A 25,953-nucleotide genomic window follows, 5' to 3' on the forward strand; every position below is an offset into this window, starting at 1 on the left:
GACAACTAGGCAGAAATCTCGAGAAATCATGCCAATCCACGAATAAGAAGTAAACAAAGCCTTATGTCCATAATGGCAGACGCTCCCCAAGAAAAAAAAAAACGAAAGACGCGCAACGCCGGACCTAACGTTCAGGAAGGCTCCCAGAAAACCGAGCGATAGCAAAGCCGGCTAAGTTTATCCAAGTCTTCTCAGGTCGCGCAGCCTCACTCAACACCACGAGCTGACGCATAAGCGCATCGGCGAAACGGATCACGCACGAAACAGCAACGACGCGTCGTCGACTTGGCGAGGTTGGCGCCGACGCCACGCCAAGGTCGCCGCCGCTGCTGCTTTCGGAGATAAGCGCCACATCCTGCGCTGGCGCTTGGCGTTGCGTCGCATACGCCAAGTCCCGCCCGGTTTCCCCTCGTCGCCACGAGACGATGAGAAAGCACATAGAGGCCCGCCAGGAGTGCTTGTTGCGCCGAGTAGCTCGCAACAAAGACGCGCAGTACCCTACTGCGCGGATTTCGCTCCACTAAAAGCACCCCGCGACTATGATATACAGGGACGATTGGAAGAAACGCGAACAGAGCGGCGAGCCTATTGGAACATCGTAAAAGACAAAAGCACAAAGAAAGAGTTCACGACACGAACGCTGACTGACAACTGGTTGCTTTCTTCAAGCTCTTGCACTCTTTCAATATGGCCTTAAACTAACTAGCCCAACTCTTGCTTTTGATGCGGCAAGTTAATCTAAGCTGTTTGCATTTTTTTTTCATGGCGCGCTCGTCTTGGCTGCGCAGTAAAAAGACTAAAGTCGTTCCATTAACTTATCATGGATGATTGTAGTGTCTTTATTGTCAGCTATGATACAACCGCTTGAAGAGAAAAGCAAGCAGCGGAGCGCATAGATGTCACACCATTCGCGTTTCTTCCCAACGCCATAGTATGCAATGGTAGGGGATTAGACCGGATTAATTTTGGCCACTACATTCATTAACCTGTACGGAAGCAAACAAGTGGTCTTGCGCTTCGCTCTCATCGAGATGCTGAGGGACGCCGAACCCTCGACCTCAGCAGTACAATTCATATCCATATGTGGGCTTTAACGTCCCCCAACCACCATATGATTATGAGAGACGCCGTAGTGGAGAACTCGGGAAATTTCGACCACCAGGGGTTGTTTAACGTGCACCCAAATCTGAGCACACGGGACTACAACATTTCCGCCTCGACCGAAAATGCAGCCGGGGTTCAATCCCACGACCAGCGGGTCAGCAGCCGAGTACCTTGGCCACTAGACCACCGCGGCGGCGCAGCTGTACAATTCGGCAACCCCTGATAGACGGGTAGAAAAAAAAAAAACTGGCAGACAAGAAGTCGTTTTCGAGAGCACCCTATACTTCAACCACGACCCTATACTTCAACCACGAACAAGGCACTAAAACATGACTCGTAAATCACCCTTCGACGCTTTAACAGTATAGCATGTGAGGCTAAGCGTTCACGATGACACGTAAAACGACTGACGCGTTGATTGATTGATTGATTTGTGGGGTTTCACATCCCAAAACCACTATATGATTATGAGAGACGCCATAGTGGAGGGCTCCGGAAATTTCGACCACCTGGGGTTCTTTAACGTGCACTCAAATCTGAGTACACGGGCCTACAACATACGACTGACGCGCGACAAGCAGTTCTGATACAATCACGAGTATCGAGTAATCATATCATAGCGCTCCGCGAAGCTTTGTTGCCGCGCGCATTCCTTGGTCCGGCCGTCGAGGTAGCGGCAGGAATCGAACTGTAGCACAAAGTACTATCTAGGACAAAGGTAGGCCCTATAGGGAAGTTGAGTAGCATGCACTTATATTTATACATACAGCATGCTTAGTATCCACGGTGCTCATTCGTTCAGCAGTGCAACGACAAACACGCAAACACCATAACCCCTCTGCCGCGGTGGGTGCGCAAATGCAGTGCAGTCGCAACAAATGCGAAAAACCCCGAACATCTCCATAATGTCGTGCACATTTCCATAATACCGCAATCCACCAATGTCCCGCACAGGCTGCCTTGGCAAAAGCACCCGTCGCTTGTTCAACGTACGAGCAGTCGAGCCGGGGCGAAGGAGGCATCTCGCAGAGCCCCACGCCGTAAAATTATTCGCAAGTACAGTATGCCATGGTTGTTCTGTTCTTCACATATTTTATAGGACGAAAGCTTGCCTACGGCCCGAGTAATGCACGCATAATTAAGGCACCAGATACGTCGTGACACAAGCTGCAGACACATTCGCGAGAACTAAAAAAAAAGTACAATACAGTCGAATCCCTTTTTAAGAGACACTGGTGTAAGAAAAAAAAAATGAGTACAAGAAACACCAGTGTGCCTACATCAAAAACAACGGTTTATAGAAAATTGCATACTTGTCGAACTCTTTGTAAGAGACACCTCGTATAAGAGACAAAAATTGCTTTCCATTGCATGCTTGTTAGAAAGGGGTTCAACTGTACAAACTTTTGAGGCGAAGTATGACGGATTGCACTGCAAGCGCTAAGGCAGCAAAAATGCATAGCATTGACTTGCAAGTGGCAAAGCACCCTGCGTTGTAACTCCCATAGACAATAGCGCCAGATTTCCTTCTAGCATACTGTTATAAAATCCTACACAAACCGACTAGACTACCGAGCTAGGCCACTTTTAGCCGACGATTTACGGTCCAAGGCAGAGATTGTGTGCAGTTAACTAAATCTGCACGTATGAATGCTGCTAGCCCTTCCTTGAACTGCGGTAGGCTGTGTACGAGATAAATGCTTAGTAAGGTTAGAACGCCTTGAGTTGCAAAGTGAGAATAGGATGGATCACCACGTCTTTCTAACGCCAATATACGAGCAAAGACTTTGTTCCACGATATACGCCTTTTCACAGGAAGGAAAAAAACACCGCCATGATGGGCTGTGCGCGGGAGTACAAAGGCTAAGGGCGCAGCGTTTATCAGTGCATTTTCGAGGGGACGCGCCAATACTGGGCAGGAATCTAAGCCTCCATTCCCGGAAAACGAAAACAAACGAAGAAAAAAAAAGTACCTCTGAGGCGAGTTCGCGTTTGTTTGTTTGTATAGGCTGCATTTACGCAGCGCTCTCGAAATTTCTGTCGAAATCGGTGACGCGGGCGCCTCCGCAGTAAAGGTTACCTCGTGCCGAGCCCTGACGCAAATAGCCGAAGACGCGAAAAAAAAAAAAAAGTTTACACCGTTGCATCCGCCGCATTTTCCGAGAAATCAGGGAGACAGCGGCACCTGTTTCCGAGGCTGGAAAACATCCGCGGTCTATTTACGACTCCTTTTTTTTTTTTTTTTTGCACGCGCACCACTGGTTATCATTGAAAATGCATCGCCCTGTCCTGAATGGCGGCGTAACGGTGACGTAAACATGAGCAACTGGCACGTGATTCCACGTGGTAGCGCAAAGTGTAACCGGCGAAGCAAAATGTCTAGCACTTTCTAGCACAAGATTAGCTTCTTGCGTAGAGTTGGCAGCAACGTTAAGACAAATAGGCTGTTTTAAAATAGCGTCGAAGGGCGAAGAACGCAAAGATAGCGTTCCTCGATGTCGCCCGCTTTCCCCGTTGGTTAACGGAGGTTCGCAAGCATAGAGTTTCCGAAAAATAACTAGAGGGGACTCTGGTGCTGCTATCGTTCAGCGACCACGGGATTGATGGGCGGTACACGAATTTGCCTATAGTCTTTGTACTTGCGGGCAGCGAATCGCACTTGTGGTTTCGTTTATTGCTGTGTTTCGGTTTCGTTTCGAAGGAAAGAACGAACCTTTTTGAACATCGTGACCCGATTCGAAGTGGTAAGCTTAAAGGAATAAGGTGGTGAAGCGCAAACGCTGAACATTTGCCGATTTTTGTTTCGTTATAAAACAGCTTCAAGCCGCACGAACGCACACGAACCCAGAAGAACGAAGATACGACAAATCTGGTAATACCCATGATTTCAATGCTCGCTGAAGCGCCGTGCGCTGCAGCTCGCATAGACAATAGCGCCAGAATTCCCTCCAGTGTATGTTTAGGACATTCCATGCCCGCAAGGAGTTGGCAAACGGCGCATGCGCAGTGACAACTGAGAACGTAACGCTTCGCGTACGCTTTTCTCAAACTGCCTTTTTTTTTTCTTCGTCCACGAGCTTCTTTAGCGTTTGCGGATAACAGGAGGCGTAAACGCGAACACCAGCACAGGTGGATCCACCCGACGGCACACAGCTCAACCGTACGCAACAATAACCTTACAATCGCAGTAACAATGCGTATCCTTATACTTCACGCTTGTTTTAGACGCTTGGGTCCAGCGTAATTGCAAGTGGGTTGCCTCTTAGAATCACAATCTCTATACAAGAAAACTCACGGAACGCACCAACGTGTCAAAGCACCGGGACTTGTTGAAAGTGCCACTTGAGGTCGCTACAACCGTCCAGTAATTAAGGTCCCTAGCTGAAACAAGTTCATCTAGGGACCTTACCAGTAATTAAGGTCCCTACATCCACTGCTTATACCAGAGCATGCGACAAGCCGAAACCCTCCGCAGAATTATCCGCAACTCCGTGTAGAAAACACCGGACGAGACGTGAAACGCCTAGCGTTTTACAAGCCGTTTGGTAAGGCACGAGTAAGGGCTTTCTTTTTCGCTCGCATCCGAAACTCCGGCGCCGTTTTCTAGAATCCGGTTAGCCAACAACAATCTGAAAGTTAATGCATGTTTATTACCTTATTAACACAAGACGACGCCAGACGTAGTCTTCTCTCGGGCTGTTGATATCTCTCAAGAATGCAGTCTGCTAAACTTTTCGCAGCAAGCGAGTGTACTTTTTTTTTGTTTCCCAAGAACAACGCGGAGACGTGACGAGATTGTCGCTAGACTAGTTACACGGTGCTATCTCGCGCAGCTGGCGCTTTTGCCGGTGCTTACAAAACGGCGACACTTCGAAGCGCCGAGAGATATGAAACGGACAAAGAAACAAGCATTAACATGGGAGGTGAAGCAAGATACATAAATGTATGTGTAAGATATAGCCCGTTGACGCGTACGACAATGCACTTTGCTACGCAGTAAGCCGTAATGCAACAGCGTAGAATGTAACAGTAAAGTTAAACTCGTTCGCATTGCATATTCATAGAAAACTTAATTCAAATGTACCGACGCAAGACGAAGAATGTACGCAGAGAGCTTGCAATGCGCATTTATTTCTTGCGTCGGCCTACTTTATGAGGAAAATAATCTTTCAGTGAGCAGAATGCTGCGTTTTCCAAGGTACACTCTCAGTTTTGTATGAAAGAGCAGAACGATACTCTCTACCAAGAAACGGTATAATGAAACTGCGAAGATGACGAAGTAGTTAAGCGGGAGGCGAAGCACGGGGGCGACGTCCCGATCACAGATAAGCTTTTTGGGCACCGTCAATACGTACACCAACCGGAGATGCAGCACCACGTGATGCAGTCTCTGCCAAAAGTGTCGAATCCACGTAACCGGCGACGCAAGCGACGCCATCACTGCTCCACCGCAAGACGATCATTTGCGCATATGTAGAACCCAAGAATATACAGCGCCGGCCATTAATGTACTCGCACTCTATCACATTATAATGCTTTAATACTTCCATCATCACATTATAATGCTTTAATACTTCCATCATCAGCTTGACCACGCACGCCTACAATAGGGAAAAGGCCTCTCCCATGCTCCACCAATCAACCCAGTCTTGTGACGCCTGCTGTCACATTATACCTGCAAACTCCTTAATATCATCTGTTCACCTAATTTTCTCTCTACCTCTCACACATTTGCCTTCCCTTGAAGTCCAGTCAGTTACCCTTAATGACCAGCGGCAACACTGCCTACGCACTACGTGCCCGGCCCATGTCAACATCTATAGTCCCATGGGAGTAAGTTTGATGAATGACGGTGATCACGATGACAAAAAAAAACAAAAAAACTAACGATGAAACAAGCTAAAAGTGCCACGCCACGACGTACCGGAGGCCCAGCGAGTGGGTGCTCTAAACTTCCGGAAATGTCTACGTCACCAGCACGAGCACAAAAGTCTGTACGGACAAGACGTACGAGGCATGCCATGCACCACAATTAAATCGGCTCATTCCTCCTGCTTCCACGCATGCAGCAAGCACTAGCAGCAGAAGACGCACAGCAGCGGATCGGGGGCCACCGAAGCGACAAACGATCGTAGCCTATGCAGGGCTGCGAAAGAAAGCAGTGATCATCAGTTGCTCGCACTATCGAAGCGGTGCAAGACGACACGCAGCCAAGCCGGACCCATGAAGTGAGCCAGCAAGCGCGGGCAGGCTGTGACAGGACGCCGTTTCGTTTCGGCAGACGAACTCAGGTGCACTGCGTTCGGAGCGAGACGGTGCAAGACGACACACATCCAAGCCGAGTTCAAGAGCCGAGCCAGTAAGGGCAGGCAGGCAGCGACCCGATGCGGCAGCCGCAGACGACCTCGGGTCCAGTGCGTTCCGAGCGGCAGCGAACGTGCAGCAGGTTCCAATCACGCGGGTGCGAACACGTCACAAAGCGGCGAAGCGACAAAAGCGCAGCGGTTGGCACAATAAGGTCACGTGTCTGCTCCTCGAAGTGATGACGCGCTTGCGATTGGAGGAGCGGCGCACCTTTGCAGGCGTCACATTGGCCGCGTCGTGCATGAGCTGATGGTCGAGCAGCAGCTTGCGGGCCTCCTCCAGTTCCCGGTGTTCCCGCTCGGAGGAGCGCTTGAGGTTCTCCACGTGAGCCACCATCACCTCGAACGCCCTGCTCATGCGCTCCTCCTGGTCAAGGGGGCGCCACCGGAGGTGGCGGTTAGGGTGACGTCACGGCAAGCGCCACACATCAAGTCACGCGAACACAGCATACGAGGGTAGATCAACACACACGACGGAAAGACGATTCCGTCAAGTCGATGCGTACCCACGGTGGTACTCGACGAGCGAGCCTCGACGCAGAGGTGGTCAGCGGTTGACATCGCTGTTAAGGCTTACGTCACGTGTTAGCGTGTTAAGAAGCTGATGCTGCTTCACACATTCAACGCACATTACGCGCTCTGAGAGCACTAGGGTAAAGTAATTCGCATTAAGAAGCCCAGAGCTGTGCGTCACAAAAAAAAAAAAAAAAGCCTTCGCTTGGCATATCGAGAACAATCAAATGTGGGTCCAACCAGTCTGTGCTCGCCATGAAGAATCACTTATAAAACGTCCTAGATGTACCTTAGGGTAGCGCGCTCAACACGTTACAAGTTCCCGGCATATACCCAACCAGAATAGCGACAACCTACAGCATTCGGAGAATTCTATCACGGTCTAATAGAATCGTACAAGCTCACAAAGAGCCTCCGGTACTGATCCTATCTGCGGGGGGTTATACCAGAAACTATAGCTAACATAATTCGCAAAGAACACATAAATGAGTTTTCCACTTTCATCGCACCAAAGCGTTCGGTAAAGCCAAGGAACACTGCATACTACGCAAAAATAAGGGTTAAAAAAAAAAGGAAACTGCGCGCGTCAGAATACCGAAAGCAAGCATCGCTTACAGCCGTGATTGATTTGTTCAGGCGGTTCTGCCTAAAAACAAAACAAAAAAAATCCACCGGGTCCTGAAAGGATGATACCAGCTTCTTTTCCATTCATCAAAAACATGCGCGCGACATAAAAACGAAAACAAGACAAAGAAAAAAAAACAAACAAACGAACCTTTCAACTGCTTCTCAGAAACGCACTGTAGGCGTCGCTCTAACCGCCGGAAGAAATGGGACAATGGGGGCGCCGCGCAGGAACGAGCGATCGCTCTCAGTGAAAAGCCTACGGGGAGTACGCATAGACCACCGACGCGCGCACCTGGCAAGCCTAGCGGCAGCGTCAATTACGCCTACGCCGATTACGCCTAAGCCGTTCGCAAAATGAATTAAGGCGAGCTCGTTAGCGGCGGCATCCGCAATGCCTCGAGACAAGTCCTACGCGTACAGTGCCAAAGACCGGCGCGCATGTCCCAGTTAGATCTTTTAACAAGGTCCCATACGTTCCTCGCAGTGCGGCCGCAGGGAAAGTCGTCCCTCCAGTCAAACAAGGCAATGTCGAAGGCACGAAGGGTAATTGCCGGGCTATTATGTAGAAACGCAATTCTGGGGCAAGCCTAAGTAACAGTACGAGAAGATAATGTCGTATAAGCGATGCTTGGAAACTGCGTAATCGCGCGAGATCGCGTGGTGTGTGTGTGTACGAACACGTGACACGCGTACGAAGCGAAGACACACAGAAATGAGAACACCGCGGGCAAGGCACACCGATCGTTTATGCCGGCACTGATTTCCAAACTGATGTTGGAACCTTGAATGTTAAAAAAAGCGTTCATTTGGAGCGTTGGGCACAAAATAGCCAAGGAAATCCCATTCCTTTTCCATTTCTGGAGGCCTTAGCACATGTCTACGTGTATAAGACATGCGCCTAATTGTATTGACTGATACAGACAAGGGTTACTAACTGTGTCTTTTTGTAAAAACACATAAAAGTAATTCATCAAAGTAAGGGTAGCATTTCTAAGTGTCCTAGGTTTCAAACGACACTAACGCGCTCGCGCAACTTTCGACGCGCCGACAAGGAGTCAGTGATGAGGAGTGCAAGGTCAATACTGCACAAAATACATTTACGGGCATGACGTAAAGTTTCTATTGACCTATTGTGTTCAAGTGAATGTCTATCGAAGCGCGATTGAATTATAACGGACAAAACAAGACGCCGGGCATGCGCGCACGCACCTGTTGGACGCCACCGTACACATCCGCCTGGTTGGACACGCACTCGGTGGACTGCTGGATGACGTCGACATGACGTTGCGTTTCTGTCGACCTATTGCGTTCAAGTGAATTTCTATTGAGGCGCGATTGAATTAGAACGGACAAAACAAGACGCCGGGCATGCGCGCACGCACTTGTTGGACGGCACCGTACACATCCGCCTGGTTGGACACGCGGTCGGTGGCCTGCTGGATGACGTCGATATGACGTTGCGTTTCTATCGACCTATTGCGTTCAAGTGAATTTCTACTGAGGCGCGATTGAATTAGAACGCACAAAACAAGACGCCGGGAATACGCGCACGCACCTGTTGGACGCCACTGTACACCTCCGCCTGGTTGGACACGCACTCGGTGGACTGCTGGATGACGTCGACATGACGTTGCGTTTCTATTGACCTATCGCGTTCAAGTGAATGTCTATTGAGAGGCGATTGAATTAGAACGGACAAAACAAGACACCGGGCATACGCGCACGCACCTGTTGGACGGCACCGTACACCTCCGCCTGGCTGGACACGCGGTCGGTGGACTGCTGGATGACGTCGACGTGGTTGCGAATCTGCGCTACCACCTCCCGGACGCGCTCGTCGTCCGTGCACAGCGAGTCCAGGGTCTGCAATGACGCAATGAAAACGATCAAAAGAATATGATTCAATAATCAGATTTTACCGCACCCTGGTATAATAAAACGTTTAGAATTGAGCCCACGCGAAAGAGTGTCAGTAAAGAAAATGAACAACTACAGCTTGACTATTAAAATATTTAGTCATTAACCAGGGAATACGAAAGATGGTAGAACCTTTAGGTACAACATGGGCTCTCAAGCATTGGCAAATATAATGAAAAATTAAATTTAACCATAAAAAAGTTTACTATAGCTTGCTCTGCAGGCGTATATGCTAAAAAGACGGCGGAGCTGACGGCTACATTAAGTATAGTCCTGGATGCTGCCGTTTCGCCAAGTGTTGCAAAGTTCCTCTTACTCCAGTCGTTTCTTTTCCTTCCTCTCTACTCACAGGTTTTGTTTGTGCATGTTTATTTTTGTCTGTGTTTATTTCTTTCTCTGTCTTTCTATTTCACTTTCTGTATGTTCGTTTCCCTCTGATTTCCTGTATTTGTTGCTTCTCTTTCTATCTTTGATTCTATTTCTTCCTTTGATTCGTTCTTTTTCTGCCATTCGTCCTGTCTACTGATGGCTATTCTATGCTTTATTTCCTGCCCTCCTCCAAACGCTCACTTTTCTGTCCCACCCTGTTGCTATATAATTCTCAATAAAAACTGAAACTGATAACTTAAATTTAGAATACTAGACTATGCTGCACAACACTGTGACCTGCAAGCGTGCCTGGTTAAGACGCACGCATTCAAATATTGTGTGCAGACCTTTACTGAAGGCTCGCCGGGGGCGCCGCCATAGTCCTCCTGGGCTCTTGTTAAGATGCATGATTCCCCGAAAATGCACTACCGAAGCTGTGACGTCGGCTATAGTACTTCCGGGAAACAGCCTTGAAAGGGCGAAATCCTCCTCTCCGTGAACAAAAAGGTTTCGGAGTTCTAGCATCATGAACGAACCTTTCCCCCCAGAATTTCCGTCCTTCTCTAGCTTCCTTCCTCACCCATTCTCTTTAACGTCCTTACTCTCGTTGCACTACAGCTTATTCAATCCGTATTTGAATCTGTCATTGCTGTGCACTTTGAGCTGCCGCGCGCACGCACGCTAAGCCATACCTGCGCCAGGTCCCGGATGGCGTTGAGCTCGGCCTGGATGTTTCCTTCGGCTATGTCCCGGTGGCGCTGGTGGAGCTCCAGTCGCTTGGTCAGCGTCAGCCGGTCGGTCTTGAAACCCAGGGAAAGGGTGGTGAACTTGTTCTGCGAGGCATGCGGCATGGAAGTGCCCGGACTAAGATGGCGGAAGCCCGCACTCTCTTGTGAGAAGTTAGCAATAGTAGTCTGAATAACAGCAGTGATAGCCTGTGCTAAGAAAGTGGAAGCCCTTGTCCAACCGGGGAAATTGGGACAATCTGTTCCATTTCCATTACATTGCACAATGCTACCTCCAAGCTTTTTACTTCCTCTGCGCCGACAATCGGACCGTCACTCCTTAGCTCAGCAGCGCAACAGCTCTGTTGCTACAGGCAACAACAGCGGTCTTGCGGTGATACATCGGCAACAATGAAGCGAAATGAGTCACCTCAATAAAAGATCAGATTGCCATATGAGAAACGACTGATCACCGAGAAGCCCGCGATCGAGAGAGCATCGGTCATTGGAAGACGCAGCACACGATTGCAAGCGTGTCCGGCGCACCCTCCAGGACCGCATCTCGGTACACTGTCGGTTCTTTCGCAAAATACGCCGCAGCCGCCACCGATATGTCGCTTACAATAATTGATTGATATGTGGGGTTTTAGCATCGCAAAATCACCCTACGATTATGAGAGACACCGTAGTGGAGGGCTCTGGAAATTTCAACAACCAGGGGTTCCTTCAACGAGCGCCCAAATCTGAGCACACGGGCCTACAGCATTCTCGCCTCCAGTTACTTACAATAAGGTTGGCTTGGAAATCGCACTTATCGCTAGTGGTGTCTTTCAAGAAACAAACGAGAAGCTTTTGCTCGAAATGGACTAAAATCCAGAACTAAAGCTATAGCTCAAATGAAGACTTATTGGTAAAATTACACACGGTCCATTTTCGTCTAAACAGTAACGATAACAAATTATAAATAATAAGTAATTCATTATTATTGTTTGAAAAGGAAGTTCTATGTGTGTGCCGGTGCAGCCTTATTTGAGCTAGTTTCTATTCTGCATTTAGCCCATTCCAAAAAAAAAAAAAAGATCATCGATCGGGCCTGACGTTTCCAACCCCTCCGATCCCATGGCTAAGTAGACCGAAGAATCAACTGAGATTATCGATTATGGAAAGGGATCGCGGTGGTTCCCAATGGGCGTTACGAAAGACGGTTGAACCCCTATAAGCGCCACAAGCACTACTTCGCATACAGAACAACTGCGTCGAAGAGTCATTCGTCTTTCAAAACAAGAGCACAGTAGCACACAAACGGATACCAGCGTATAAGGCCGCCGCACTCACTCATTCCTTAACGAATTGCACCTGTCAGCTGCAACAACAAGCGGCTTAAGACCGCTTTCCATTTATGCGATAAGAAGCTTAAGAGCGCACTCGCAATAGTAGCACGCCTAGCAGCGGGCTATCGCAACCAGTCGGCATAGTGATACCGCAGACAGCAGGCGATTATTTCTGCGAAGTCAAAATCCTCAGGGGATCCATAGTTTGCGCGGCGCCACACATCCGTCTGGTGGACGTCTCAATGCTAACTGTGCGAAAGGGCGGTGATGACTGTATGGGCGGTTTCGAAAAGTTGGGCTTGTTGTGGCGTCCCACGAAATCATGCCACGGCCGCCTGAATGCGCGAAAGAGGTCACACATAGGCCGGAACGATTACTTCTATCTCTGCCATGCTGACACCTTGTTATTACAAACAATGCACAGGACTGTGAGACTGGACTTCACTGACCTAAACTGTCAGCTTCGGGGGGTCATTGTTTACCCCGCAAACTGACTCTTTTAGAAGGTTAGCACTTGAGTCCGATTGTTGAAGAATATGAAGCAGGCTGATGAAGACCAGCGCAAGAAAAATGGCAGGGCGCTGCATGGCAGGCACATGTCCCAAGCACGTCTCATATCTGCGGGCGTACCACTGGTTTACGGGCTTAGACTGGTGCATACGTCCCAAGCACGTCTCCTGTTTACGGGCATAGTACTTCCTGTTCATCATAAAACACTCCGAGAAAAAAGAAGCATGTGACTTACCATAATGGTTGCATTCAAGATATGGCTTGATTGTACCAAGTGTCCCCTTATTTTCATTGAGTGCCAAACAATCCCACAATTTTTCGGGTTTCAAGTCCCAAAAGCACGGTGTGACTGCGCAAGACACCGTAGTGGAGGGATCTGGAAATTTGAACCACCTGTTCTTTAACGAACACCTAAATCCAAGTACACCGGCCTTTGGCATCGCGTGTTGTTCAAAACGCGGCATCTGCGATCGCGATTCCATCACACTGCCAGATCCCTCCAGCACCGCCTAATTCACATGCACTGAAACAAAAAAAAAAAATCAAAACCAAACTTGAGAGTTCATTGAATTAGGCCATATATGACTACGAAAGCGCAGTGGCAGGAGATGTGTTTGATATTATGTCCTGCTGCTGTTCGTTAACGTGCACCTAAATCTAAGGACCCGGAATTTCCATGCGTTGCGTCCCCATGCAAATGCGGCTGTCGTGACCGGGACTTAAAAGCTCGAGCATTGCAGAGGTAACGAGCAAGTAAAGTCAGACGGGTCGACGACGGGCGAGATGGGAATCGGTGCAGTTTGCATCGAAATATTGGACATGTATAATAAACTGCGGCTCACCTCAACATCCTCTTCGGTCAGCTGGTCCGAACTGAAGAAAAACAAAAACAATAAAACAACAAGTTAAAAAACCGTAACTGAACATTAGGGCAACCAACAAAAAATTATACAAAATCAGCCAATACCAAGCCACATATTTATAGCCGAAGTGAAGCATCGTTATAACGATGTCACGACCATCACACGAATTTTGTTTAACGGGTGTTTTCGTTGAAAAAATCACCAGAGTTTCAAATTACGAGAAAAAAAAAACGCCGATTGCTCAAAATATGGAAATTCGATTTAACGCACCGCTAAAAAAAAGGTCACGTGACCACATAGCTAAAAAAAGCGAAGCTCAGACTCACTCAAGGATGTTTTGCCCTTAGGGCAAACTCTGACTAACTCACCGACATTTCCCTTAACGAGACTCACTCAGATTTTCTAAATTCTCAACCACACTCAAACTCCACGAAGTGTCACTCAATCGGGCTCAGGCTCACGGCACGATAAAAGCCTCAGTGAGTAGACTGGTGAGTGAGTATGCCGGTGATGGTAGCAATACGCTGATCACGCAGTATTGGCCACGAGGGCCTCCACTAAAGAGGCCAGCGCTGCAGTCGTTTTGACGTCACAGATAGGATGCGTAGTTGTGGAACAGCGCAGCTTTGCTCTCGCGACAGCACATGCATCGTCCCCCATGGCTGCGCCGGTTCTTAGTCGCGATTTTACGGTGTAAATTAGACACCAGAGTGCCACCAGGGGCACCGATTCGTAGTTTTGCTTGCCCGTATCATCACGTCTCGCCGCTTCTTTAAGCACTGAGCTTCAAAAACAAAGTGAAGCACGCACGGTGTCCGACAGCAAAAGCGCAGAAAATGCAATGTTCTATGGCAGACAAAGTCAATCCGGCATACTATGAGTGACGTCATCACGTAGGGGGCGCCACGGTATGTCCTCGAGGTCAATGCAGCCGCTGTACGGAGCGTTGAACAGGCGCTGTTTGCTTATCTTTTACCACTACAATTGCAGTCACGTCTACCACTACTGATGAATTCTCTGAAACAGCAATGTTACGATGTTGACCGTGACTATAAACAACGATTAAAAAAAAAAAGTGGGTTAGAAGGTGCGATCGCCAGCGTTGTCGTTCTTCAAAGATTAACAATAAACGACGGTCTCAGATGTACGAGTTCCTGCGGACACTGCTGCTTACTTTAGTGTCTTGGGGAACAGCTCGCGATGTTGAAAATTCTGGACCAATAACTACTGTCACTTAAACACAGCTTTAAAAAAAAAAAGATACCCAGGCGTTTTCAACTTGTTACTTTTCGGAGGATAATGCTGTGTTCAGCGAGCTTTTCTTTCAGTAAAGCGTGAACTGTTCATCCGGGTCGATTATGAACAAATCAGTGCATTACCTACAGCTTCTCACAATGTGAAAAGCTGCATTTCTTCGAAGAAAGTAAGAAATCAGCGCAAAAAAACTGTATTACTAGCGCAGTTAGCTCTGCAGATGCCATTAATCAAATGATATGGCACATAGCCGAAGAAAAATTATAGACCGATCAACAGTGAAGTGTACACTTATCTTCCAACCTTGTAATAATAAACGCGTGAATCACGCACGCTTAAGCGCCATCTGATGACGAAGTCAACAAGCAAAACAGCCCCCAATACACGCGCTTCAGAGCGCGTCGCTTCGCCGACCTCGTAAAGCACGCGAGGGCATAAAAGGCCGTATCACCCATAAATCTCGCGGGTAAACCGTTATGTCTGAGGTGACACCACACCGCATACCCTCGGAACCACAGAGCATGAAAAAATATGGCGCCTAAAGGCCGAGAAAAAATTACATGCTCTCGGACGGTACCCAACTTGCAGCGACGCAACCATGCCCGGAGCTATAGAGGTGAGTCAAACGCCGTCAACTATAATCAAGCGACAATAGAACAGTACCGTCCATTACAGCTGGAACTGACGGCTATCACTCATGGCTGAAGGCATCCCTTATACCGTCCCACTCAACGTTATAGAATTAAATTCAAGAATACTGAAGCGACTATCCGGAAACTAATGGAGCAGTATCGCGCAAATATACGCAAACTCACACTGTGCGATAAATTGCTGTCTGGTGTCCCAATAACTCAAAATTAAAATTGAGCACAGACTGTAACCTTGTCTAGACTAAGCTAACAGAAAAAAAAGGGGGGGGGGGAGGTTGAAAATGTCCATAAAACCAATGTTGCCCGTCGGTTGCACATAGCAAGAAAAAACGAAAGAAAGACACCATGTTGTTTATAAAAACGTGCTAGTAAAGATGACTGAATTTCAATATGTTTGGAAAAACGTTCACAAACTATGTCGATCAAGTCGTCATTAAAACCCCCCGCATCTATTTGGCCACGCGCGGTTATATCATACAGACGAAAACACTCCGGTGCCGATAACCAATGGGCGACACTGCATAACTTGTCACTCGATCACCAGCATCTTGTGCTGTAAAACTCACCGGCTCACCCACCTTCCATGCTGTACAGCACACAAGGTCAACAACATTCCATGCTCTACAACACAAAAGCGTACCATGCAACCCACATTGTACAGCACACAAAGTTCTACTTTCTACAGTACACAACGTTTTCGAAGCTGTACAAACTAGCGGTTACCATCTTCGAAGCTGTCAAACCTAGCAGTTACCACATCCGAAGCTGTCAAACACACCGGTTACCACCTGCAGAGCTGTCCAACACAACGGTTACCACTTCCAAAGCTGTCCAACCCAGCGGTTGCCACCTTCCAATGTTGTACGACCCCCCCCCCCCCCCCCGTCACCACCTCGAAAGCTCTCTGCCCTTTTATCATTTGATGACGTTAAAAAGTTTTCCTGCAGTGGTGAAATGGAACGGCCCCCATCCCTTCTCATTTCAGGCGGCTATGATCTCACGGCCCATATTGCAACGAAGCGCTTCCCCTGAACTCGGCACCATGTTGTGATCAGACAAGATTGATGGAGGACGGCCGGGGAACGGACGTCGTTCAGTCGGTACTTCTACGACTGTCCGTTATTTTCCGTCGTATAATTGCCTGATTTAGTATGCAGCGCAATAGCCTCGGGAGAAGCTGCAATTAAAAGAAGTGAGCAGGAACAAACGGGCACGCAAAGAGGTCGCGTTTATCGCCTTTTCGCCAAGCGACCCCGGCTGTCGTTCGTGACTTAGGCTCTGAAAGAGCTTCGCAGGTGACCCATCGGTGCAGCGAGAACCACACTGCAGCACAGCGTCATGCCACGATTTTTAATTAGATGCGACAGCATTAGCAAGGCCCATATACGACTGTCGGCGTTCCGCGCAAGCAGCCAGTTGAAAGCGTTTATAGCTTCAATGAAACAAAAAAAAATGCTTTATCACAGCCAGCACGAACAGCGGAATTCCGAAATGAAGACACGGTAGATCATACCTATAACGGTCGGGAAATTCCGGGAGACTAAGAGAGGGTGTCCCCCCTTCCCCCCTTTATTTTGTTTCTCGGCTGGAGCGAAGTGTATTAGCAGAGTGCACACAACTGCATCGAATGACACCTTTGCGGAAAACCGGTTGCCAGTGACTGGAAGCTGCTTGCTTCAAATTTGACGTCTTCCTGAAGATCTCTGAACACTCGCCAAACTAACCTAAGCACTCAGAGGCGGCACAATATAGCCTACACATCGTCCCAAGTTGATGGCTGTAGGTATACCTTAATCGCCTCCTGCATTGTGTAAGCCACAATACGGTCATACACACAACAACATCTGCCATAGTACACAGCCCAGAAAGTAATAAAATCTGTTGATTATATATATCCACACTCTGCAAGCGCCGTATCCAATAGACAGCATACGCAAATTAAGGGCAAAAAGGTACAAAGCGAAACTGCCCCACTGCCGCTACACCGCCATCCACCACCCTGTGTCTCTGTCTCTGTGTCGTCGTTTTGTTCTCGCGCTATAACTATCGTCATGCCATACCAACTAGCCCAAGCTGCCACACTCCTAAACACAAGCAAAGGAGGATGACCTATTGAAACGATAAAATCAAGCCAGCCCGAGTTATTGAAAGCTACCCTCCTATTCCGAGTCGGCGAAAGAGAAGGAGATGTAATGTCATCCTATGCTTTCGCCAAAACTACAAGGTCCCAGACGCGCGCTCGTAGTTTACTAAGCGAGTCCACTTTCGCAGAAAAAAAAAAGGAACGAAGAGAGAGAGAAGAAATTAGGTATACTTAAAGGAAAGGTAATCGCGTGGTACGGCACACTCGATAATTTAGCCTCGGAATATACTTCTCGGAACCGATTCGCAGCCAGCGACGCGCTGCCAGAGAGTAAAACCACGCGCACGAAATTCCTACGCCGCGAAGGATCTAATTTAGCGAACACGCTCTCTCTCTCTCTCTCTCACACACACACACACACACACACACACACACACACACACACACACACACACACACACACACGCACACACATACACACACACACACACACACACACGCACTTTAGCGACGCTCGCCAGTTGCACAACTGACGAAAACGTGTGCGTCCCGAAGCGCCGAAGCGTAATTATTATTAACGACCCTCCGGAACGACGCGCGCGACACTGTGCGCTGCTCAGTTCGTGTCAAAAAGCAGCCATTAGAAAAGGAGCACACCGATGGCCATGCACACGCATGCGCGTTGATTGCTAAAGATTACGGGGATAGAATTCAAGACACCTCATAGAGAGTGGAAGGGTGTGTGTGTGTAATGAATCACAACCTAATCTGTACTCTCAATGAGGGCAGAACACGTCACATGCGGTAAAAGTACATACGCGACCACCGTATACCTATAAATCATGCTTGCCGCTGTATACAGACCGCGAATCGGCAAGATTTATATGGCTATAGCGAAGGCTCATATAACGAAAAAAAAAGGCAGTATCCCCTATTCTGGAAGACTGCGGGGCGAGGGAAGGGTAAGCGAAGCATAACGTGTGCGTGCATGGCGTACTCTTTTTTAAAGACGACATTCTTTCTTGGGGACCTTCAACACAAAAACTTTGGTCTGTGTGTCTGTACATTTATCTGTTTGCCCACCGTTACCGCGAACCGGGTACTTTACACAGCTACAGCCAACACCCCGAACGGCCGACCCCATCCACAGCGCCCACCAACGTTGCTCAAAAATCGGCGTTCATACGTGTGCGATTGTCAATTAAAACGCAATTATTGCGCATATGTGAGGCACGATAACAACACGTATATCTTCTGCATGTTCGTGTTTTACTAGAAAAGGCGTACATAAGTAATTCTAAGGACCGTAGCACTTATCACGCTGCGCTGACCATGCAACGCTTGCACGAAGAAGCCATGCAGTGTTTCCAACGTTTTGATAAGGCGACACGGTGGTGGCACCTACCCGTCACCTTGCTTTCTACACCTTATCACCTCTGAGACGCCCGTCTCAGGGGCACGCGCTTGGTTTTCCAAATAAAACTGCCAGATGGCGCTCATGTCTCACGTGTGACGTGACGATGCGTTCGTTCACCTCCGCTGCACGCTCGAGGCACTCTAACGAGCGCTTCCGGAATACCAATGACCGATTTTCTTGCGCAGAACATCAAATAAATATTTTGTTCACTCTCTCCACACGCAAGACTGTCGTATTTCGACGACATTTGCAGAATACATGCAGACACGGGGCTATTCTTTCTCTGCAATCAACAACGCTCCCTTCGAACCTTTCCCTTTCTCCATGCCGAACTTTAGAACTTTACCCACGCGCTAAGCAGCCTAACACTTCTGTTGCTATCGGCAACCACGAGAGTTATGCACGAAACGATAAAATTCAACAATGAACTACAGCAATCAAGTGAGGCCACGTCTATTGACAAGTCACCTCGGTAAAAGACCACAGTGCCATATCGACAAACGGCTGACCGCCGATAAGTCCAGGACCGAAAGAGCATCCGTTGTTGGGAAAAACTGCGCGTACAAACCGTGCATTCTATCGGTGCACCTTCAGGCCTGCTTGCGCACACGCGAGCTTCCACGCTGCCCAAAGCCCGCTCTTTCGCGAACCATTCTGCCGATAGACGCCGCCACCGAAGTCGTAACTCACAGGAGCTCCGCTTAGAAGTTGCTGCTGTCGAAATTGTACTCTTGTGAGCGCGATTGTATCTGTAGGATTGAAAAAAGGGACACCAAACAAAGCAAGCCGATCGACAGATGCGCTGCCAAGTCTGTACTTCAATAGTCTACGACGCATCGGTCAAAAGAAGCGTGGACCGACCATACGCAGCCCGCTCCTGGCTGACCAGCTTGTCCAGCAGGCACGCGAAGCAGCCGACAGGCCTGGCGGTCCTTACATAGGAGTTGTCCACTGCGCACTAGGGCGCGTCCCGTAGGACCTCAATAAAGCCATTCCAATCGACCAATCCCGTATAGATTTATTGACGTATAATTAGTTCTGAGTAACACTTCTGAGTAACCTGTTCCCATATTATTTACTTAGTTCAATCGTTTGTTGAATCTGTCACACGGCGCGGGCGCACTGAAAAGTCACGGCTGCATGGCGCACGGCAGTTCCAGATTTGGGCGGCTGTGCACACGGCGGCGAAGGTTTACGGGACGTGGGCTAGAATGCAAAAATGGAATTTATGCCCTGTTAGCGAACGACATGCATGTAGTCTAGTCAAGCATGTAGCTGCATAGCTTGCAGTGACAATAACAGGTTGGATTGGAGGCTATGTTCGAGCCAAGGTTCGAGAGCTCAAGGATATGTTCTAGTTTTCTCGTTAGGGGTACATACAGGAACCCACGTGGGGTTCCAGTCACACATCAGGGAACATGAGTGACTGTTGCGGCACGATTTACAGACCCCGAGTTAATCATTTCCACAGTGCCAGGCGTGGAGGGCGAGAAAATTTCGTGGCTTGAAGAAACGGGTGAGGAGCTTGCCCTGTATCTCGAATTTGCTTGTCCAAAACTTGCGAAAAATTGAGACCGACGTTTAAACGATGTACTGACGTAGTGTACGTGGCGTTCGCCATGGTTACATAGGGGCACAGAAACGCACGTGCAACACTTCACTAACACAACCTACATTGGCCCGACATGCTGGCCAACGTTTTCCAGAGCTGGTACAAGTAAATTTAATAAGCTATGCTTAACACCGTACCTAAAACCATCTCTTTACAAATTATTGCACATTTATTTCATGTAAATATTTCACTACATAGTTTTGTATCTCCTGCTCTACAATAGGCCTTTACAAATTAAAGACAAACATTCAAGTTTGGGGCATTGCGTGGGGAAACCACCATATGATAACGCGATGGACAGTCTTCACGAATATTAAATCAAGTCATGCAACAGCATACATGGGTACATCGTTAAAGAAAAAACAGCACGGTGATACGAGAGAGTTTTTCACGACGAATCTATGCCAACAAGCTAAAGTTCTTACCTTTTTAAGCATACATGGGAGGAGGTAGACCCCTCCCTCTGCCCTGCTTCCTTTCCGAAATAAATTTCCGGCTACACCCGTAAATCCTTACATTCCTTACAATGACGACTACACCCGTCATTCCGTACACTGGTGTTTGCTTCATTTTGTCCCACTGTGAACCGGAAACCACACCATCTTCGCTCTTCCCAGTTTCCACAGGACATATTATTTGCTGAAGCTGACCCGCAGTATATACAACTAGTGATGCCACAGTTTTACTACCAACATAACGTACCCATAAAACCCACCCCTCGCAAAATGACCCCTCTCCAGACTCATCTGACCGCCAGACCCTCCCGACTATTAAAGCCGTGGAGGCCGACAGCGCTGGCCAGCAGCAGCTGTCTGCGCATATGTACAGATGTGGGGCACGGACACTATAGTTTGTACGAGTTGCCGGAGGCCAGTCATACTGCTAGAATGAACGCACGCGTGAGCCGCTTCTTTTTATTTTTACGTCTCTCTTTCGTTCTGAAGGCCAGGTTATGCGAATGCACGAATGCCTGCCCGCGCGGACAGCACGTCGTAATTTTTTTTACGCACCCGTTATTGACGTTTCGGAGCAGAAAAAAAAAACGCTATAAAGCAAATAAGGATGTCATTTTTCTTGTTCGTTTTTCTTCTTTCTCGTAGGCACTTGTCACACTTAGCGCGGTCCAGACGGGAAAAGTGCCACATAAGTCTAAGTGGCTCGCAATGAATCACGAACTGCCCCGAAGGCACGTTCGTGGCCGCTGTCACTTGTCAACGACGTCGCGGTGTTCAGTCCCAAAGGACGTTGCACATAAAGAAGCAGTTGCTGAGGTTTACGTTACAAAGCTACGATGTGGTTATAAGAGACGCCACAATGGAAGGTACCGGAAATATGGAGAATTTTGTTTTTTTTAGCACGTACGTGCGCTTATCCAAATTTAACGACCCGGGTCATTAGCATTTTGTCTCACTCAAAATGCGGCGGCAGCGGTCACGAATCGGTACCGCGACCTTTTTGTGAACAGTAAAGCAATGTACGGCCACCGCGGCGGGTAGGCCCCGTAACAGAAGCCCCGTTCACACTGGCGGTTTTCGGGCGTTTCCACGTCCGAAGCCGCGGGTATGAACGCCAATGTCATTCCGCGCTCCTTATTCGAGGTAAACAGGCCTGTAATCCGCTTGCTAAGGCGGAGGTTTCATATGGCCCAGTCCATCGGAAAGGATACCATCGTCGTATTCATCACGAACGGTACAAAAAATCATCATTATCATTATAATCACTGTCGAGAAAAATTAGCATGGTGACTGCACCTGAAGGGCTTTCAACTTCGATTAAGCGAATGCATAAGTTACCCAATTAGTTTTAAAACTAGCAAGTTTTGAAAACTGACGCTCGCATAACAGGAAAGGGTAAAATAACAGCCCCAATCGTAGTTTCACTTATTGAAAAGTGCAAAAAAAAAAATTGGGACGCGGTCAGCCCATATAACCCAGCCGCCCGACATTGACACGCCTATTGGGCAAGCTCGAGCCCGTACAACTAGGACTTCGTCCTCACTCGAAGCACGGCAACTACAGCGCCCTTGCGGTTTATGAAAAGAGGAAAATGTGCTACCATAAGCCACCCAGCCCCTCCATGAAAGGTTCAGTGCTGGGGCCCCCAAACACCTATAGCAGGTAAAGACGCACCGAGCCAACTGCTAGAGGTCCCGGGTACGATATAAAGCTATTCACGCCGAAGCTACCCCGACAAACACAGTGAAGAAGACAAAAAAAAAGTCAGGTGTTGCGCTCAGAATGTATCGAGGGATGACTACTCACCTGTTCCGTATGGCGACCATAAGGTCGTAGAAACTCGTGATGGGCCCTGGAGGCGGCTCCATTTTGTCCAAAGAATGATATCACTTTTACAATGACGTCACGGGATCTCCGACGTATCCTTCACAGAGTCGAACCAAGAACTACCGACTCTGCCCTTTCAGCGTGCCCAAGGTGGCGGAGAGTCGAGTCCGTCGGCACGTCGTATTCGCATCCAGTCTTTCCCAATCGATTTCAGCAATAAGCGCTTCCCCAGCTTGGAAATCAACCAGGAAGGGTTCACGAACCACCCCAACGAGACTGTCCTGTTCGTCGGCTCCGAAGCCGGGCCCTTAATTCCCACACGAAGTGTAAACAACGTGATGCGCGTGTCTTCTTCCTGCGTGCCTGTCCGTGAGAGCTCCCAAGTGAGCAGCGAGGGCGCCGCTGGCTAATTGCCGTTGCGGACCGCGTAGCGGTCGCCACTAACGCAGCTGCACGCAGTCTCTCTCCCTGCGATACGGAGTGACGTCACAAATGGACGCGCGCGAACAGACATACGTTTTGATCGAAAGACGGTCTCATCGGCGCGGCAGCCGGCCCACGGGGCAACACGAACACAAAGAGTAAATCGCGCGATGTCAACGCCAACTTCTCTCTCTCTCTCTCTGTGTGTGCCCTTGTTGAAAAGGAGGCAATCGGCTTCAACCACGGAAAATGCCACGACAAGTTGCGAGGAAGATGGTTCGCGAGACCCGTGAAATTCTCCTGGCCGTCACCGGATAGTCCCGTTAATGTCGGGTTGAGAAGGCCCTACACATGGCAGCGGACGCAAGTCACTGGGCCGTCAAGTCTGCTTCAATTTGGGCACCCTTGAAGATGCCTCGGCGAAGGGAGCCCACATGGCAAGTAGAGTCGCTTCGCACCGTCGTATTCACACATGTCCAGTCTTCACGTCGACAATACGGCGGGAAAAGCTTGCTTATGACAGGGCAAGGATAGAACACGTCGTATCCACGCAAGTACTGACCTCAAGTCGCGTGATGTCTAGTCTAGGTGAAGCTAACAGGATAAGGAAAGCTTTTCACCACCTTTGTTGTACGGTCGCTCCAGGCGTACAGACGTCTTCCCGCGTGGTCAACCTTGTTACAGCAAGGCACGCTCCAGAGAAAGTACAAGCGCGGAATAAACAAGCACAGTCGGTCTGTTCGCCTTGTCCCCAATACGTGTGGAAATCGAAAGTCGGCGATTAGGTTGTAAGACCGCGCGCTACAGACGGTAGGAGGTCGGGAGTCTATCGCCTCAGACGATACGAGTAGAAAAAAAGAAACGGCGAATTCGTTGATCGAGCGCCTAAATTTCCACAGTTCGACGATCCGCCTAGGTAGAGTTTGTTGTAGAACGAAATCTCTTCGCCTAAGAAGAATACGCCGATCCAGGTAGAAGTCACGAATCGCTGTCCGAAAAGCAGTGAACGTGTAGGGGAACCACTGTTCCTTTGTAGAGTACCCGGACCACCGTGCAAGAAGAACGAAGACTCAACATTTACAGTACCCGTTCAATGTGGACGCCAGAACAGGTCGCAGCTCAAAGGAATATAAATCAATGGGATCACGTGACCCCAGATGCCATCAGTAAGCGTATTGGTGGAGGACCAGGTCTTTTGCAAAACGACCGGAGTCACCGAGATGTCCAGAAAACCAGTGGTTCTTCGAGCAGATCATCAATAGTCATCCATTCACATCAGCCTTAAAACGTATTCGCCGTTCAGAAAACAAACAGTTCCTTCAAGAGAAAGCGATCTAACAAGCGGGCGGAACTGGTGACGCACCACGTTCAATGTTTCAAGGCATCCTGTATAATACGGGCCACGAAGACGTTTCGCGAATCGCACGAAGCTGGACGCCTATCATACGTTGAGCCAAGCAGAATCCCTGCTTTCAGAGTTCGTGAATACAAGTCGTACACATTGCTCCCTTCGATAGGTTCACGGTTTCACACCGCACACACAGATGCACCGATAACACTTTCACGACACTCCGTAAACCAAACCGAGAGGCGATGAAGCCGCATTCAGCCGAGGAGTACACGACAGCAGCAACCTTTTTGCCCGGCTATATCACACAGTTCCCTTTTCGCGGAAGCGACACACGGAGCAGAAACGCACGCCACTCCTTGAGAATCGAATTCCTCGATGCAAGCAGGTGGCATTCACAAAGACACGTCCGTGACACAGCTTCGAATGGAGAAATCTTCGACGAAACTAAAACTCACTGAGTTGTCGGAACGCAACCAAGGGGGTTGGTTGCTAGTCTTCCGTTTCTTGCATGGCGCTTTTTTTCATGACGTCTTGCATGACGTTTCTTGCATGACACACACACACACACACAAGAAAAAAAAAAGGGAACCGGATGAGATGTCGGGAACGGCAAGCAGTGCAGTCACAAACTCGCTCGAATTTCGGTAAGCACCACGAACTTTCCGAAGAACAGGGCGCGCGCCAGCTCACACGCAGCACCAGCGCAGAAACCACCACACGCAAAGGCGCCGCCGGCGCGAATGGTCGGACGCTGGCTCCCAACAAGCGCGCGGCGCTGCGCCTACGGCGAATTCGATGGAGAGCGGGCGAGAGGTCGGAAGAGAAGGGAGCGGCCGCCAACGGCGCCGTTCAGAGTCGCGTCGTGTCGAGGGGCAAATCCGGTGCGCAGAGGTGGATTTCCTCGTAACAAATGCTAAAAAGCAGTGGAGGAGTGGTGGGTGCAAGAAGAAAAACAAGTGGCCCCCCCTTCCGCTCCGCCCGTTTTATACGATGACAACCTTATATACAAGTCACAGATGCGACAAGCCACGCCGACGAGGAAATATTTATCCAACGAGTCGGGTCGAGGGATGTCGAAGGGCTATTTGCCGTCAATCGAGTCGACACGCTGCGGAATAGAGACAAATGAGAGACATTTAACGCCTGGAACTCCAAGAGGCTTACTTACGCATGTTACTGTCTACTCTGTACTCCCAGCCGCACCTAGGCAAAACACCATGAAACACATGAGCATGTGCACGCAAGCGGCTTGTGGGGCCCAGCACCAAAGCACTTACGACATTTCACCAGCGCCGATTTACCCTACGGTGCCGTACCATCGTAATTAACACACCATTTCTTTGGTCCGCAAGATACCCCCCCCCCCTCCCTCCCATCAGCCATTTCCTTCATATCACGTTACACCACACACAGAGCTACTCGCGACGCTAAGACCTTTCAAAAAACGAGCCACATGCCGACCACGAGAGTACACTATTACCGTATTTACCGTACGGTAAGCCGGCACTAATAAAACACTGTTGACGCAGTTTCCTGGGTCGGAAACGTATACCAGCAGA

General features: G+C 48.9%; 1 protein-coding gene across 6 annotated transcripts in view; it reads right to left on the minus strand.

Moving 5' to 3' along the window:
* LOC119165290 (uncharacterized) overlaps nt 1-25,953 on the minus strand; it is a 205,031-nt gene that overhangs the window by 17,998 nt on the left and 161,080 nt on the right. For 5 of the 6 annotated variants that reach the window (XM_075871420.1, XM_075871418.1, XM_075871422.1 and 2 more), the window contains exons 28-31: nt 13,302-13,332; nt 10,586-10,726; nt 9,336-9,470; nt 6,679-6,834 (exon numbers count right to left, since the gene is read on the minus strand). In XM_075871420.1, coding sequence (XP_075727535.1) covers nt 6,679-6,834; nt 9,336-9,470; nt 10,586-10,726; nt 13,302-13,332 — 463 coding nt within the window. The remainder of the gene's footprint in view (nt 1-6,678; nt 6,835-9,335; nt 9,471-10,585; nt 10,727-13,301; nt 13,333-25,953) is intronic. The other variant, XM_075871423.1, reaches the window with a different exon arrangement.

Source organism: Rhipicephalus microplus, chromosome 8, assembly GCF_043290135.1.
Source record: "Rhipicephalus microplus isolate Deutch F79 chromosome 8, USDA_Rmic, whole genome shotgun sequence".
In the NCBI taxonomy this organism is placed as follows: domain Eukaryota; kingdom Metazoa; phylum Arthropoda; class Arachnida; order Ixodida; family Ixodidae; genus Rhipicephalus; species Rhipicephalus microplus.